This window comes from Cydia splendana, chromosome 4 (assembly GCF_910591565.1).
Source record: "Cydia splendana chromosome 4, ilCydSple1.2, whole genome shotgun sequence".
Taxonomy (NCBI): Eukaryota; Metazoa; Arthropoda; class Insecta; order Lepidoptera; family Tortricidae; genus Cydia; species Cydia splendana.
This window is the reverse complement of record NC_085963.1, coordinates 13,088,753-13,106,765: the sequence shown is the minus strand read 5'-3', so window position 1 is coordinate 13,106,765 and position 18,013 is coordinate 13,088,753. Positions and strand designations below refer to the sequence as shown.

Below are 18,013 nucleotides of genomic sequence, written 5' to 3'. Positions count from 1 at the left end.
GGCGGATGTAAGCAACCGAAAAAGGTTCGCCACACCTCTTTTTCTACTGACGGAAATGGTTTGGAGATAGCTGTGAATGGTTCTATTAATTTATAGTTTTCGAACGCTCCTTCAGTTGTCAAAACTGACGTTTGATGTGACAGTTTATTGATGGGTGTCTGCCTCTCTGTTTTCTTCTCTTCTTGTTGAGTGTGAATGTAAAATTACATATTTTAGTATTTTGTAGCATTGTGTCTTCTTTCAGAGGAAAGCAGAATCGAGAATCCTGCATGAAATTATAAGATGAAGCTCTTGTACATAATTTAAAGCAAATATGGCTAGATCGGGAAAAACTGCGCAAGAATTTATTCAAAGCTCCTTTTCGCCTATCATTGCAGTACTATGCAGTCCAAAAGTAGAACATGTTACTTCAAAAAACAATTTATCTTTTACGGAGCTGTTACAGCCATTCGGAAGTATGGACTGGGAAGGTAGGAGTAGTTTTATTGTAATAAAAATCTGTTTGTTTTGTTGTACGGTTGAAAGTAGTAGATACTAGAAAGAAAGATTTAGAATTTATTATATTGATCTGGGCTTCATATTTCTAATAATAATAAAAATAATTAAACCTAATTTTATCATAGGTCAGATTCGAGAGCCAGGTGGAAGTGTATGTATTGTTAAAAACTGGAAAGTGATAATAAGGGATGTTCATTGGAAACCTTTGCCGCCCACTGAAGCAAGGAAACAATTGAACAATGCAGTCTTGCACAACTACACTGACAAAACTGTTTTACTAGAGTTAGGTAAGATGAATAAACTCCCAGCCTCAGTTTGGATTCTAACAAGGACACCATGTTTGTTGTTGTTAATCTTGTTTTTATATTTTAGCCGACTAAAATAATAAGTTTTCACTGTTGATTGTTCCGATTTGCTAAAATGTAAGATCAGTTTCTATTGGGTAGTAAATTGGCTAGGATACAAGGGTACGGCTGGACTACAATTGTTTTTTTTTGTTTAACTCCATGTATTAATTTGTATTTACAAATCTTGCAACTTTAGTATACTTATGCAAATTAGATGATAATACTATATTAGGGTGTTAAGAGGTGGTGTTATGATGGAAACAAAAGGTGCAGCCCCAGTGACTCTTCTCATCACATTCTCTATATAAGTAATAAGATGCAAAGACTTGTACAGTCAGCAAAACTTACCTTAACACCCCTGCATATAAAAATGTAGTTAATTAAATCCATTCATAATGTGTCCACGCAATTATGTAGCTAGCTGTACAGTTGGCATAAAAAACTTGTCATGAAAATTAAAATGGTTACAGAAACTAGTTACATTTCCATGTCATCACTCCAGCTAAAATAAATTACTGCTGGAGAAACATAATGGAAATAAAACACCAATAACTTAATATTTCCAGATGGCAGAAAATTTGATGTTCCTCAATCAACACCTTGGTTTGAAGCTTGGAGAGAGACTTATCTAGAGGTGCAGTTCCCATCTGACCATGAGTACACCAATCACTTCCTCTCTTGCATCATCGTGGGCACAACCCTTGATGATAATATCATTGACACATTCAACACCTTAAATCAGCAGTATGCACAGCTACAGAATATTACACCACCAAAATTGCCAAAGTGGTTCAACAATGGTGTACTGAAGTCATATCTTTTGTTACATGATGTTTCTGCTGTAAGCAAAGACAAGTAAGATGCTTAACTCATATTACTACTCAAACAAATCTAAATATATCTTTCCACTTGGTCAACTAATAAAAATTCTCATCATTTCAGGGCTGATGCAGCATTTGAGACCTTGAAACAAACCTTTGGCTCCAGCAACTGTTTTATGCTGTCAATTAACTCTAAAAGCACCACAGATCCAAGTTTACCCACAGATTACTGGGCTCAGTATATAAAACGATCTAATGATTCAACTGTATGTATCTTTGTTTTGATATTATATCTTATTTAACAATTAACAATTAATTTGGTTGATAATTTCCAGAGTGAAATATTATCACCCGTGACAAACCTGCCAACAACACCCCCAGATCCACAGCCTTTTCCTGTTGGACCTGGCACAACAGGTAATTACATTTTTTGGAATTATTGTGTATTAAGACAATGACAACTGTGTTGGTAAAATAATAGATGTAACACTATGTTTTGTCCATGGGGCATACAAAAACTAAAAGGAAACTTACATACTATGTCAAACAAGCGCAAAATATCAACAAATTATAGGAGGTTTATGTTTTTTTTTTGCAGATGATGGTACTGTACCCAATCAAAATGTTCTACCAGAAGGTTTGCATCCACTGACTACTTCTGAGAATGATTTTTATGATAATGCTAACAGCTTACAGGTGAGACTAGTAATGACCAAGTTGCATATATTTATTATTTATAATTCCAAGTAGACTGGTTCATTAATTCACATGTTTAACTATTTGTAAAATAATGCTGTAATATTTTTTTAGACTCACTCATTCTCAGGCAGCTCAGAGAGTATGAATGTCAGCGTAAAACCACTAGATTACTCCACTGAAGTCCATGGACTTGCTCTGAATGCCAATGATATTGATTCCATCAAGAAATTTCTTCAAGAGTATGCTGGCAAAGCACTGCTTCCATATTTAGAAAAACAAATATCGCAGCTATCTGAACTGGTATGTACAATGACTGTTGTTATTTATTGGTATTGGTTGGGTTACGTTCAACGAATTGTAACTATATAAAGTGATTTTCAGGTTGCAAATAGGAAAGGTGTTAGTAGATCATTACTGTCTGCCACCAAAAGATGGTTTGGTACAGGAAAGGGTGGGAATACAACTGGCAACAATACTGTAATGTGAGTAATATTCATTTATTTAATTTTAATAAATAAGTTTATTAAAGGATACAACTATGTAAACAGAAGCTCTTAATGATGATGTTCTTAAGATTAGTAGCTTTCCGTTCGCTGACTTTGCATTGTTGTATTTCAGCTATTCCAGCGATTGCCCGGAGCTCCAACTGCGTCGTCTAGGTGACCTCTGGTTCCTATTAGGCCAGTGGCAGCGCGCCTTCGACACGTACCACACGGCCAAGCGCGAGTTCTACGCCGACAGCGCGTGGCTGTGCTACGCCGGGGCCTTGGAGATGGCCGCAGTCAGTGCCTTCATGGCGGGAGACGCTAATAAGAAAACGCATGGGTATATGGAGGAGAGTATCGTGACTTACTTGAATACCTGCAGGTAACTAATGTTTGTGTTCAGTATCAAATTTACTAAATGACCGAGCGACGCGAAGCTTTTGTTAGGTCATTCTCTGAGAATATGTCTGCGGTTGCGTCTAATCGCCACGACTCTTTTCATACATTTTGTATGGGTCGCGGCAATTAGACTGCAGTCATATTTTTTGAGAATGACCATTTGTCACGTTGTGTTCACGGTATGTCCGGACATTCTCCTTTATAGGTCGCATTTCTCATCAGATTCTCGTGAAATTTCGTGAAAGGTTCGAGTCATGGGTGAAACGTTAGAGTCATGGGTGTTCGCGAGGTGTACAGTTTACAGAGCCACTAGTGTTATACTATGCCTATACTGGCTATACTATCTCATCTGGTTAAAAAAAAAAGTAGCAGGTGTCTGGCGACACCCAGACAATCAATGACCATATGAGTTATTTGCCAGTTACTTAACATTTTCCCCACGAAAAGTGTAATCCCGAAGTGTAGTCGCTTTCAGTTCCCCCAATACGCACATCGCACACTGCCTTAGGAAATTAGACTGGAATGGAACATTCGTGAAATTTCTATGATTTATAACTTATTGCATTTGTCTGGACGACTTCTAGGATGGTGCAGTACGCAGTGCGAGCAACACTGCTATCAGTCCTCTGCCTCAGCAGCGCCGGCCTGCACGGCGAGGCCGCCAAACAGCTGATCCGCATGACCTCAGAGGACAGCGACCTCCGCAGCGCCATGCTACTCGAACAAGCATCGCTTTGCTTCCTTTCTGGACCCGGATCGAAGGCTATGTGTAGGAAATACGCCTTCCACATGGTGCTGGCTGGACATAGGTTTTCCAAGGCGGGCCAGAAGAAACACGCGTATAGGTGCTACAACCAGGCCTACCAGGTCAGTTTATATCTCTCAGTTTTTTGCAAAAGATGTGTTTCAGGACAGCGATCTCCACAGCGCCATGTTACTTGAGAACAAAACGCTTTGCAATACACCAGAGGGCCTACCGCGAACACCGAAGTTTACAAATTGCGCGGCCAGCACCGCACAAATTGCGGGCATCTTTCTCTGTCCCTCTAATTACGGCTTAATTGGAGTAAAAGAAAAAGACATATTGCGAACTTCGGTGTTCGCGGGAGGTCCTCAGACCTATATTTAAAAAGTATCTTGAATGTGTTTTATATTGAGTGGTCGGTTTACAGGTGTACCGCGACAGCGGCTGGCGGCTCTCAACGGACCACGTGCAGTTCGCGCTGGGTCGCCTAGCGGGCGCGCTGCGGCTCACGCGCGACGCGGTGCGCTGGCTCGGCGCGCCGCTGGCCCCCGCCGCGCGCCACCAGCCCGCCGCGCAGCAGGACGCCTTCCTGCGCGAGTACATGCTGCAGCACCAGGTATCATGAAGTGATCTACTTATTCTAAAATGGCATTTCATGAAAATATCATATTCTATGATCTGGCCACGACAGGTGTATGGAATGGTTAGGGAACGTATTAACTAAACGATCATTTGTTGTTTTCCAATTTTAAGATGCTTCCATTTGACGCTGTTTCGACTGTCTTGACAGGAAATAACCCTCGTTGCGTATCCCCATTCCTATATGTTATTGAATACTAGAACCGTAGTGATTCTTATATATTAATTCTTCACAGCAATGGGTGGACAGTGAGGAGGAGTTCAAGGAGCACCTGCCAGTGCTTCCGGTGCCGCTGCTGGAGAGCGAGGCCACGTCGGTGCTGTGCGTGGGCCCCGCGCCGCTCTCCTCGCCCGGCCGCGTGCCCGCCACCTCGCTCGCCGTGCACCACACGCCGGACCGCCAGGTGAGGGCTCCATAACCTACATAACTTCACAGCAATGGGTGGACAGTGAGGAGGAGTTCAAGGAGCACCTGCCAGTGCTTCCGGTGCCGCTGCTGGAGAGCGAGGCCACGTCGGTGCTGTGCGTGGGCCCCGCGCCGCTCTCCTCGCCCGGCCGCGTGCCCGCCACCTCGCTCGCCGTGCACCACACGCCGGACCGCCAGGTGAGGGCTCCATAACCTACATAACTTCACAGCAATGGGTGGACAGTGAGGAGGAGTTCAAGGAGCACCTGCCAGTGCTTCCGGTGCCGCTGCTGGAGAGCGAGGCCACGTCGGTGCTGTGCGTGGGCCCCGCGCCGCTCTCCTCGCCCGGCCGCGTGCCCGCCACCTCGCTCGCCGTGCACCACACGCCGGACCGCCAGGTGAGGGCTCCATAACCTACATAACTTCACAGCAATGGGTGGACAGTGAGGAGGAGTTCAAGGAGCACCTGCCAGTGCTTCCGGTGCCGCTGCTGGAGAGCGAGGCCACGTCGGTGCTGTGCGTGGGCCCCGCGCCGCTCTCCTCGCCCGGCCGCGTGCCCGCCACCTCGCTCGCCGTGCACCACACGCCGGACCGCCAGGTGAGGGCTCCATAACCTACATAACTTCACAGCAATGGGTGGACAGTGAGGAGGAGTTCAAGGAGCACCTGCCAGTGCTTCCGGTGCCGCTGCTGGAGAGCGAGGCCACGTCGGTGCTGTGCGTGGGCCCCGCGCCGCTCTCCTCGCCCGGCCGCGTGCCCGCCACCTCGCTCGCCGTGCACCACACGCCGGACCGCCAGGTGAGGGCTCCATAACCTACATAACTTCACAGCAATGGGTGGACAGCGAGGAGGAATTCAAGGAGCACCTGCCAGTGTTCCCGCTCGCCTTCTACCACACCTTGTGTCGTTAGGTGAGGGCTACGTGAGCCAATATCTATAGATACTTCACTTATAAGTGAATTACGCCCTGAGCGAGCTTTTTGCAGGCATTTATTCACTGGGACATGCATAATTGTTATTTACGATACAAGTGCGAAAAAGAGGAAAACGAATTACTTATTTGCGCGTGTATCGTACAACGTTTTACAGTACAGTCAGCAGCAGAAGTTGCTAAGCGGGCGAGGTGTTCAAAGTTACCTTGACACGCTCTTATTCTCTTAACAATACAGTTGTGGCAAGATCATTTTGAACACCTCACCCGCTTAGCAACTTCTGCTGCTGACTGTACATATGGCCCTTTAAAATTTGACATTCGCACGAAAAGTGCTATTTTACGCACTAGTGCGGGAAAATAGGACCATATGCAAACCATATGTACTGTAAATAGATTTTTTATACATATTATCTTATATCTTCAGATATAATTTCACAATACAATGAAATAATAAAATATCATAAAAGTTTTTTTTGTGTTACTAAATTATACGCTAAATAATATTTGTAGACAAAAGACCTGGCTGCCCAACATAACAAAGAGGCACGCGACTGTACATATATTATCATGTTATCCCTACTTGACGTACCCTTTACTCTCGCCAGGAACAACACACGTGGCATAAGCTCGAGGAGATGCTGCTCCAAGTAGTGTACGGCAGCGTGCCGATGATCTTCAAACCCACCGTCGACCTCTACACCAACAAAACCGACTTGAACCCGTTTGCTCCGCAGGGAGGTTTGTATACCTACTATTAGCTTTATTCATATTAATATGAAAATCTAACAATTCGTTGATAATCTTTTGTTTCCGTCCGACATTTTGACATTTGTATTTGTTAGAAAAAGCCAAATTGTAACAGATATATTTATGCTAAGTTTTATGAATACGGGGGTAAAGCCTGACCAGGAATATATGATCATTGTCAAGAGGGCGCTATTATTCTCATTTATATGGCAACAGTTTAGTATAGTCTGAACAATGTGGATTGGCAACTCGGGTATTTTGACTTAAATACTTTTATTCACTCTAATCATAATCAGAATCCAAATATTCGGTGTTCACATTTTTTATTGTCCGTTTTTACCGTATAAAATTCATGTATTTTCTTACGCGTCACACATAGGTCAAAATTACCTTACATAGGATCTGCTACATTGTCAATGAACAAAATTTATCGTCTCCAAAGCCCATAGCAAAGAGAATAGAGTGTATAGAGAGTTATTGTCATAGTAAATTTTGTAGTCACTGTAAATTTATTGCCATCTATCGACACAAGATTAAAACTAAAAATGAAAATGTATGTTATGTATATCTTTGCCCATAGTAAATATTTTTCAAACACATCTTTGTTACTGTACTTAAGTATTTCCTCGCTTGTATAACATAACACTACAATAACCAAGTCGTAATAACCAGACTATAATGACATTTTGATTTGTTTACCTGTCAGCTCTGTTGTTAATTTGGAAATGTTTCGTAGCGAAATAGTTTAATTTCCCGAACGGTTCTTTTCCAGCAGTTTATTATTTACAATGTTTCGCTCTTGATTATGTATAGTTTTGGGCATTTTTTGTCATTTATTATACACTTAAGTGTTATTCAAGTAAACCGCCACAAGGACACTATCAACCTACCATTAAAATTATTGCCAGTGTAAGAAATTAGTTACAATGAAATTTCGCAACATGGCGCATGATCATATATTCCTGGTCAGGCTTTATATCTTTATATATCACTGGTACCTATTATATAGTAACAATATCTTGCTAGGACACATGTGACAAAAGCTGTAAGAGATACCTAAGTGTCGCATAGCAACGTGCTAATGATCCTCAACCCCCCATCGACTTTCACTCGAACAAAACTGACTTTTCTCAAAAATGGACGGCAAAGTCGACTTTGCCGTTTAAAAAATAGGTTGCGAAGCGCGTAGTTTATGGTCAGTCAAAAATTAAAAAGTTAAAAACATTGCAGTCTCGATTTTGGGACTGCAATGTTGCATACAAATTCCATTATTTGTCGAGTTCCAAACTTTTTAAAAGTTGAAATGGCCATATCAAATGAAGGCACAGGCCCATTAAACAGCCAAACAGATGATTAGTACCGCGACTATTTAGCTGTCTCAAATAGGTTGGCGTATTTTCGGCAGAAAAATACACTTCTATTTTTTATTAAAAAAATAAAAAGGCGGCAAAGCTAATTTTTCAATTGTTTCTACTTTTTTCTGTGAAAATATATACGTAAGAAAGTTGCTTTTGTAAAATATTTCTATGATATTTGTATTTCTTGCACCATTTTTGAGAAAAGCACTATATATGACTCGGCTGGAAGGCTACTTGCTGGCTTCGGATTCAATTAAACGGACGACCTTGGGATTCAATTAAAAGGTCGTCCGTTTAAAACGAATCCTCAGCCTGCAAGTAGCTACTTCCGAGCCTCGACAATAATGTACTATTGAACAAGATCGTTCCGCAATGTAGTTGTTATATTGACTGTTTCTCTATCCCGTAAATTCTAAAAACCCTCTTAATCATTTGTAATTGTAATAGGATTCTAATCAATCAATCAATTTACTCCATATACATTTACAGAGCCAATACAAATATCAATCACTCTTAGAAACCCGCTGAAAATAGTCATCATTCTTAAAGACGTCGAGCTTTTGTGGCATTTCGTTTCGGAAAGCGATGACTCCAAACAGATTGTGAACAATGAGCCGATGGTGGCGTCCGGGAGCTCTTTGGAAAGCAGCGCGATTTGCGGGCAGAAGATCAAATCCGTGGTGTTGGAGGGAGAGAGCAGCAAGATGTTGACGTTCAGTCTGACTCCCTTGCGCATGGGGCGGCTGTGTGTGCAGGGTGTGGCGTATAAGTGAGTTTTTAGATATGGATTGCTACAATTTTCTTAGAGAAACAACAACTAACAAGTTAACGTAATTGTAAGAAAAGCCAGGGTAAATTTCCCATCGCGAGTAACTGAAACGGTGTTCAGATTTTACCCCCTCCCCCACCCCTCGGGGGGAGATATTAAATACCTAAACTGGGCAAAAACTCGTATAAATGTCATATCTACCCTACTTTCAGTAACGATGCAGTCTATAAAACAATACAGTCATTCGACGAAGCCGTCTAGACAGGGCAATCGTGCGGGGTGCGCGGGGCGAGGGGTGGGTCGCGCGCACCCGAGCTGCATGCATCGCCATTGCTAGTAGCTCGGTATTACTTACAGGACTAGCGTGTCTTATTTGAAATGTTATACAATTAATTAATTAAGTTTAATCAATTGTTCTTTTCTTTTGTATCTTTTTACTGCGGTGTGCCAATAAAGAGTATTCTATCTATCTTGCCTATGGATATGTTTGACGCGCCGCCACTGATAAGTACTTTAATTAACTAGACGAAGCAGCAAATTAATATTCATAGGTTTCTAAATTATTCTATTCTATTCTAATATAAGTTGATTCTTAAAGATTTCAATACGAAATTAATCTAATTGTGAAAAAAAAATTTTTCTTAGTAATTTATAACTCCAAACAAAACAGCTTTTAGTAAAAAATATATTATATAAAAAATAAACATATAAGTAAAAAATAATAATGGCCATAATTAGCATTGAAATATCCCTCACAATGGTATAAATCATATTGCAATCGCACGAGTAGAGCCGGAGCAGCTAACAACTTTCGGATCAGCCCTCGTATCTACCTATATTTGGTGTAGGTATTTGTGTTTTTGTGTAAAAGTCTGTGACAACCCTACTACTGTGTACTTCTTCAGATGGAATTTGATGATCATTGCATGAATACTAAGATTACCTAGTTAATTTAATGCTAATATTATCATTTATCTGAGGAACTATTATATTTCCAGGTTAATTAATGCTGGAGAAGGAGGCAATGAAAATGCAACTGGTTCGGTTATAGCAGGAAAACTGAATTTATTGTCGGGAATCAATGCTTCTGATAAACGCTTGCAAATCACTGTGATTCCGCCCGCTCCGTGTTTACAGGTACATATCGTCATTGACACAGTTACCTATTTGTGAGCCTTATTGCAACGGTATGAGATCGTATGGCATTATCGTATGCAATAATAATAAATAAATAAATAAAATAAAAAGCTTTTATTTCAGGCAGTACCCATATACAAATTGCATTAAAACTAATTTAAAAACTAAAACTATACTGACACTGTAGAGGGGTGCCACTCATGTTAAAATAAATCAAGATCGCACATTTTAAGTGCAAGTCATTTTCTATTCTGGTCCATGTGAACAGAAATCCAGCGCTTAAACACCGGACTCCTTATATCGTCAGAAACAGCCACAAGTATTTTGTTGTCGGAAAGGCGCAGTCTCCTCCAGAACGAGGCAACGCGGGATCTCGTTACCGCGAAAAAGTCGGGGACCCCCGCGTCCGCGAATAATCGTCAGACGAGTATCGTATGAAAATGTTTACATTCATGCGAGAAATAAAAACTCGCCTACGATTATCTCATTCGATACTCGTACGGAGATTATCGCCAGGCGAAATAATTTACACGGGGAGCTGCATTCTAGGGAGATATTTGCTTACGATTTCTCGACTCGTCTAAAATGGTTCTCGTATGAAATTTATTCAAGGCTTATGTTGGTAGTTAAGCTTTACAGCCGTATGTGTTACATACCGCTGTGTTTAGCCGTGCAGAAGATATGAGGGTTGCGTGCATATCGTCTAGTGCAGTGGTCCTTAACCTTTCAATGATAAGGGACCACTCGACCAATTTTATTTTTTACCAGAGACCATCAACGGTTTCAAAAGGGTGGTTCTGTTTATAAATTCGCGGACTTCAGGTGCTTACCGGTTAGCTACCGGTTAAGAACCAGTGGTCTAGGGTAGGTATATATACGTCTGTCATGATAAAGCATAGTTTGGCTGTGAAACGTGTCATTGTCACATTGGACTACGCTTTAAAGCTACTTGCCTATTTTTTCGTGACAGATGACGTTCACGGAAAGCAGCGCGGAGGTGATAAGCGGGGAGCTTCGCGCCGTCGACGTGGAGATCCGGAACGTGGGTCCCGTGGACGCGGGGCCCGTATACTTCGCCGTGTCGCGCCCCGATTGCGTGCAGCTACTGACGCCCGATAAAGAGGAGCTCTTCAAGCCTTTATACGACGAGAAGTATAAGGCGCCTACGGTGTACTCGGGTGAGTTTCCTTGGGCACGCTTGAAGCATAGCGTTTAGTGCTTATATGAAGTAGGTATCGGAACGTCTCCGTGGACGCGAGCTCCTTATATACACTTTGCCGTGCCGCGCCCCGATTGCGTTCAGCTACCGACACTCGATAACGAGGAGCGATTTAAGCCTTTATACGACGAGAAATAAGGCGCCTACGGTATATTCGAGTGAGTTTCCTTGGAATCCTTGGACACACTTGGCGCACATCATTTAGTGATTAAGTGAAGTATCCGAAGTCCCGTGGATACACTGTTGATTGTTGTATGCGAACTTGCGAACATTGCTTGATAACATAGTTAAAATAGGTATTTAGATTATAGGTATATGTGTGGTTAATAGTAGGGTGAGTAAGGTCAATTAGCATGCACTTTAGTCTCAGGCGATGCCGCTTGGCACGATTGTTCCTTAGGTCAAACAAAGCTGATTTGCCCCGGTAGCCGGGAGATTGTACCATGCAGACCCCCCAAAAAGGGGGGGTGAAAGGGTCGGCTCCCCAGGTCCAATCTATGCTATATTCCTTCCGAGTCTTAGCAACTAGGGCAAGTTATGTATCATTTTCGTATAATTTAGGGACGGGGAATTCATTTTCGAAATAATTATTATACCTTTCCATACAAAAAACAATATTTTTGTACAAAAAATGAAAATGTTATGTAATTTTTTGTGACAATTTTGGATGTTACAATCACAGTGTGGCGATTTGCACTAAATAAAAAAAATTACGATGTAGCCCATGTATTCTTTATTCAGAAAAATATCACTATATTATCTACTATAATATCACTATATCACGATTGTTACAAAAAAATACATAACATTTTCATTTTTTGTACAAAAATATTTTTTTTGTATGGAAAGGTATAATAATTATTTCGAAAATGAATTCCCCGTCCCTAAATTATACGAAAATGATATATAACTTGCCCTAAACCTACTATCTGGCGATTCTTTAAAATAAGTACCTAAAGCCCCGTCTCCATATCGCGCGGCAAACTATCGAACATTGGCTCGCGCGGCAGCCGCGCGATATGGAGACGGGGCTTAATAGTAGTACACAACACAGGTTTACATTTTTCAGAAATTAAATTAACTCGGCGTTTATTCGGTGTTCATTTTCGTTTTTAGGGTTTCGTAGTCACCTAGAAACCCTTATAGTTTCGCCAGGTCTGTCTGTCTGTCTGTCTGTCCGAGGCTTTGCTCCGTAATCGTTAGTGCTAGAAAGCTGCAATTTGGCATGGATACATAAATCATGCATTGAGACAGAACGGTAAAATAAAAAGTGCAAAAAAAAATTTTTTTAGAGTACCTCCCATAAAAAAAGTTTTCTTTATTTTTTTTTTCTTTGTCCCGATAGTGTGGGGTATCGTTGGATAGGTCTTTCAAAATGGATAAGGGTCTCCTAAAACCATTTCTTGATATAGTTAATATTTTCGGAAATATATGCGCTCCGAAAGAAAAAAAATATATGTCCTCCCCCCTCTAATTTTTGAACCACGGGTCCAATAAATATGAAAAAAATTGTGAAACAAGAGCTTAATAAATACTTTCAATGAAAACTATAGCGAACATGATCGGTCCAGTCGTTTGTGAGTTATTGCAAAAAAATCTTCTTTTCTTAGTAAAAAGACGTAATGTACAAAGCGCTGCAAAGGTACTCCCTTATGATACTTACTAATAGCCCCCGTTTGGCCTATTTTGACAGAATGGTAACTTCGAAACCCTACACTGAGCATGGCCCGACATGCTCTTGGCCGATTATTGTTTCTTACATTTAATAGTACATTATTGTCGAGGTTCGGAAGTAGCTACTTGCAGGCTGAGGATTCGTTTTAAACGGACGACCTTGGGAGTCCGTTTAATTGAATCCGAAGCCAGCAAGTAGCCTTCCAGCCGAGTCATATATAGTGCTTTTCTCAAAAATGGTGCAAGAAATATAAATATCATAGAAATATTTTACAAAAGCAACGTTCTTACGTATATATTTTCACAGAAAAAAGTAGAAACAATTGAAAAAATTAGCTTTGCCGCCTTTTTATTTTTTAAATAAAAAAATAGAAGTGTATTTTTCTGCTGAAAATACGCCAACCTATTTGAGACCGCTAAATAGTCGCGGTACTAATCATCTGTTTGGCTGTTTAATGGGCCTGTGCCTTCATTTGATATGGCCATTTGAACTTTTAAAAAGTTTGGAACTCGACAAATAATGGAATTTGTATGCAACATTGCAGTCCCAAAATCGAGACTGCAATGTTTTTAACTTTTTAATTTTTGACTGACCATAAACTACGCGCTTCGCGACGTATTTTTTAAACGGCAAAGTCGACTTTGCCGTCCATTTTTGAGAAAAAGTAAGTAATCTCGTTCGGTTCCAGACGAGCGTGCAGCGCGCTCGGGCGCATGGCGCTTGCTGGCGGCGCGGCACGTGGTGCGCGGCGCGAGCGGCGTGCCCGCCGGCGCGTGCGCGCGCGCCCGCCTCGTACTGCGCGCGCGCGCCCGGGCGCCGGCGCTGGCGCTGCTCGCGCTGTACGAGCCCGAGCCGCCCGCGCCGCCCGAGCCGCCCGAGCCGCCCGCGCCGCGCGCCTACAGGCTGCTGCGCCATGTGTTCCGGTTCACGCCCAAGGTGAGGGCAGCTACGGTCGTGCCGAGTATAGTCGTTCGATTTGTAGCCGTCCCCGAACGACTAATCCTTTGTCTATTGTTAAGTAAAACCGCACTACCTGCAAAAAAAGGGTGGCATATCTAATTCTACTTGGCACCTGAGGGCGGGCTAGTCCGACGCTCAAAAAATGTAATTACTCAATCAATGTAAGTGCGCTCTCCGATAACGCACCTTTGTTACGCATCTCAATTACACCTTTCAGACAGGTTCTGTAGCGTTCGACTCGCCGGTACTCAGTAACCGTAGAGGCACCACACCACACACAGCCTCGCAAAATATTTTTCCATTAGTTCATTTTGAATCTTGTTCCAATTACCATTAAGTCGTAATTCAATAACCTTTTTTATGCAACAGGTAATTAGCACATGCGGTTTTACTTAAAAATAGACAAATAATTAGCCGTTCGGGACCAGCTACAAATCGAACGACTATACCCCAACTATTTATTACATTTTTTTAAACACAAAATTACATAATTTCTGTAAAAAATATTTTCTCAGAAGCTTTTATCGCCGATTGTACTTTTCTTACGAGACCGAATTGCTCTCTACTTTTACTAATCTAATTTCAGCAATTCATGTTCTTAGCAATGTGCTAATAGCTAGGAGCGCTTAAATCAGATAACAATATGAATTTCTCCCGCATTCACGATCTAAATACACTCACACACCAGTCTATCGGTGTGAGCAAAATAATAAAGATACGCGTATAATAGGTATCTAGTAAAAAATTATACCTATACCTATTCATTGCAGGAAGCAGTGGAAATATCAGTTACACCCCGGAGAAGCATAAAGACCACTCCGGATAAGATTTCCGAAAACATGAATCTAGTCACAGAGATTAAGAATATCTGCGGAGAGAAAGATGATGACATTAGTATTGAAGTTCTAGAAGCCTCCTTGCTCAGTAGGCAGTGGCGCCTTACTGGTATGATTGCATCTGACGATAAAAATCAACTGTTGCAATCTCGCGAAAAGATGCACATAGTTTTCCAAGCTAGCAGAATCTTTGATTTTCCATCAGAGAGTAAAGTAGGGTGGTCGGGATTAAAGATTGCAACGGGACAACCTGATCCTGAAGACAATATCGCAGTCTCACCGTATTCCCACTTTGTTACTGACTACGATACTTCCATAGACAACATGGAAGCTAATGTAAGATCCGATACGAAAGCGGGATTGATACAATCCATGTTTGTGGTGAGATGGAAGGCTCATCACAGGACGAAAGGGACGACTGTGAATGGCCAGCATTACCTGTGGCTGGACGACTTTACCAGAGTCCTGTCCCGCGAGAGAGAAGTCGTGTCACCCGACGCGCCGTTGCAGCTCGACGAATACGAGATCAAGTTAGACCCCCACGATACTAAAAAGAAAAGTAAAGATAATGTCGTCGTCTATAGAATGGAGCACTCGAGCCTAATCAGTCATAACTTCGAGAAGAATAAGCTGTGCGTGGTGCCCATAACTATCAACATCGTCAACTGTTATGAAGTCCCAGTGAACGTGTTTATTGACATGTCGAAACAAACCAACAGGTAATGCACCTATATATTTTTTTAAATTTGTACATTGGCTTTGAAGCGGTCTTTTCAGCTAAACGTATCTGTTATGTTCCATGCCACAAGCTAAATGACAACATACTTTAGCACAATATACAAGCTTATTTTATATTTATTATAGAACAAGAATTTCTCTATGTTCTGAGCTAAAGAGAACAATGACGGGCCATTGTTAAAATTTCTTCCTGTTACGCGATTCTAGACCATAAATAATTAATGCTTGTTTATGTTATCTATTCTTATTCTCTTTATTTATTTTTCTTATTATTGTTAAGTGTATATAAGTATGAATGCATTTCTATACCTATATGTATGTTGTCAGGGTATTATTATTGTATTATTTATGAATTTTATAATTTAAATAGCTCTAGATCGCTCATAAGTTTCCCTCTTTTTACAAATATAAATATTATTCCTCTTTTGGTTTCATGTGGCCCCATTTACTACATTTGGGTGTTTTTCTTTGTTGGGACAATATATTTTCCCTTTCTAAACAGTTCGAATTTGCTGGGGTAGCTAAATCAGTCGGCGGCAAGTCAAAATGAGTGAAATATTTTGGAATTTTACCGTTTATAAAGTAGCGCCCTAAGGTTTTATATTGTAACATAAAGTTACAATTTTCACCTAATTTCAATTGATTTAGATTATTTTAGACGAATAACGTGTGTACCTGTCCAATTGCTTTGTCCAATGTGTATTTGCGTCTCACATTTTGCTTAATAAGAGAGTGAGACGCAGTGCACATTGGACAAAGAAATTGGATAGATATGGAATACCATCCTAAGTAACTATGTACGTATTTGTGACCATGGCGGTAGGTACGATTACAACTAAGGTGCCTATCCTCCTGGCACCCTACTGGCACCCTCTCATAGATATGTGCCTCGGGCGCTTAATCTGAAACTCTGCTCTTATAGATATCTCCATGAGATAAATGCATATTGTTTTATAAATAAAAATTAAATGAGATATAGGAAAACTGGGGGTTACTTTGAATTACGGGGAAAAATTGATCATCTATTTTTAAACTGTGAAGAATTGGTTTCTGGATGCTTTCGTCGTGTATTTATGTTATGGTTGCCAACAACATTATAAAATGCTTAAGCTTGCGTACAAAAATCAACTCACTATTTCTCAAAAATCGATGATCTACGTTTCCCCGCGATTCAAAGTAAACCCAGCTTACACTACTAAAATGCAGTATGATTCCTAATCTATCTGATTTTGTATCATAATTTCAGTTTGTTGTAGTAGATTAGGCGGTTAGATTGGGAGGTTGGGCATCCATAGCATTAAGTACGTTTACATTTGAAAGTGAAATGACCCACTTCCTCTACCTTGTTTCCATAGCAACAGCTACTTAAATAACTCTAGGTACTCTTGTCACTTAGGTACATTACTGTTCGTTACACGCACATTTTTTGCGAACATACATGTTTATAAATTAACCTGCGTTTAAATTGCAAGGTCACTGATATGAGTAAGCATGTCTGTCTACACGTCTTAAAAAACGAATAGGCGCAGCGTGCGAACGCGGTGGCCGCTAACGTCTTCCGCAAACAGCTTTATTTGAAAACCCTAGCTTAACTTGTTGACCTTGGTCTGTTAAAATTAACATTTGAATTTTGACTCCTCGGTCGAGGTCATACGATTGATTTCATGCTATCATCACACGCACCAACCAAGGTTTACGATTGCGTCACTGATATCTGTTAGTGAAATCTTCAATGAGCCTAAATATATATTTGTTCTACAAGGTCGTACTCGTATGTTGTGAGAAAACACAATTAGCTTATTGCTTATTATTATTATGTAAGTTTGATTTTTTTATCTTTCTTTTCTTTATTTGGTATACCGTTGTATATCCGTAATCAATCCATAATTAATTCGTTGGATACCTATATTTCAACTTGGTCACTAATTAGACCTATACTTTGCCATAGCACATTAATATGTTTCGTCCCCTTAACAATATTTTATATTTACGTACATTAGGTACATTATATAACATATAACTAGAGGTAAGGCTTTTATCATCGGTTGCGAGGACGATGTAAAGACTGCCGATTTGTTGTTCACCTTTTTACGATTAAAAAGCTAATCCGATTGACAATTGACATGAAATTTAATAGATATTACCAGTGATATTACATTATAGACAAGAATATAACGGATGGTAAAAATAAGACGGGTAAAATTTTGAATAAGAGTGCATTTAACTAATTCTAAGTAAATCAAGGTGCCTAGATCGGATGGGACATGTACGTGTGTGTTTGGCCTGTTGTCATCAAAGGGTCTGTGTATTTTGATGCAGGGAGGGCGGGCGGTCGCTGGGCTGGTGCGGCGCGCTGAGCGGCTCGGGGCCGGACGAGGCGGGCGTGGCGCTGCGGCTGGAGCGCTGGGAGGCGCGGCGCGTGCGGCTGCGCGCGCTGTGCGCGGCGCCCGGCGCCTACGTCGTGGGCTCGGCCTTCGCCGTGTCGGCCGCGACGGCCGACGCCTCGCTCACTCTCGCGCACGCGCACGCGCCCGCCGACACCTCTCTGCTCGTCGTCCAGACTCCGTAGAGCTCCGGCTTATTACTGTTCGATTGTTGATA

The 18,013-nt window shown here is 41.4% G+C and overlaps 1 protein-coding gene across 1 annotated transcript; it reads left to right on the top strand.

The window, feature by feature from the left end:
- Positions 1-201: 201 nt before the first annotated feature.
- Positions 202-17,997, top strand: LOC134789895 (trafficking protein particle complex subunit 8). The gene is made up of 19 exons (XM_063760574.1): positions 202-470; positions 624-785; positions 1,412-1,700; positions 1,788-1,932; positions 2,002-2,083; positions 2,265-2,362; positions 2,477-2,665; positions 2,747-2,847; positions 2,984-3,232; positions 3,834-4,116; positions 4,422-4,610; positions 4,870-5,037; positions 6,579-6,711; positions 8,568-8,847; positions 9,846-9,984; positions 10,955-11,162; positions 13,567-13,814; positions 14,609-15,393; positions 17,732-17,997. Exons 1-19 carry the CDS (start codon positions 314-316, stop codon positions 17,979-17,981), a joined length of 4,155 nt encoding a protein of 1,384 aa, XP_063616644.1. The 5' UTR covers positions 202-313; the 3' UTR covers positions 17,982-17,997.
- The last annotated feature ends 16 nt before the right edge of the window (positions 17,998-18,013 follow it).

Coding starts and splice junctions, on each gene's coding strand:
- LOC134789895 (XM_063760574.1), top strand. CDS start 314: ATGGCTAGATCGGGAAAAACTGCGCAAGAATTTATTCAAAGCTCCTTT. Junction 2,666..2,746: donor TATCGCAGCTATCTGAACTG/GTATGTACAATG, acceptor AGTGATTTTCAG/GTTGCAAATAGGAAAGGTGT. Junction 11,163..13,566: donor GGCGCCTACGGTGTACTCGG/GTGAGTTTCCTT, acceptor GTTCGGTTCCAG/ACGAGCGTGCAGCGCGCTCG.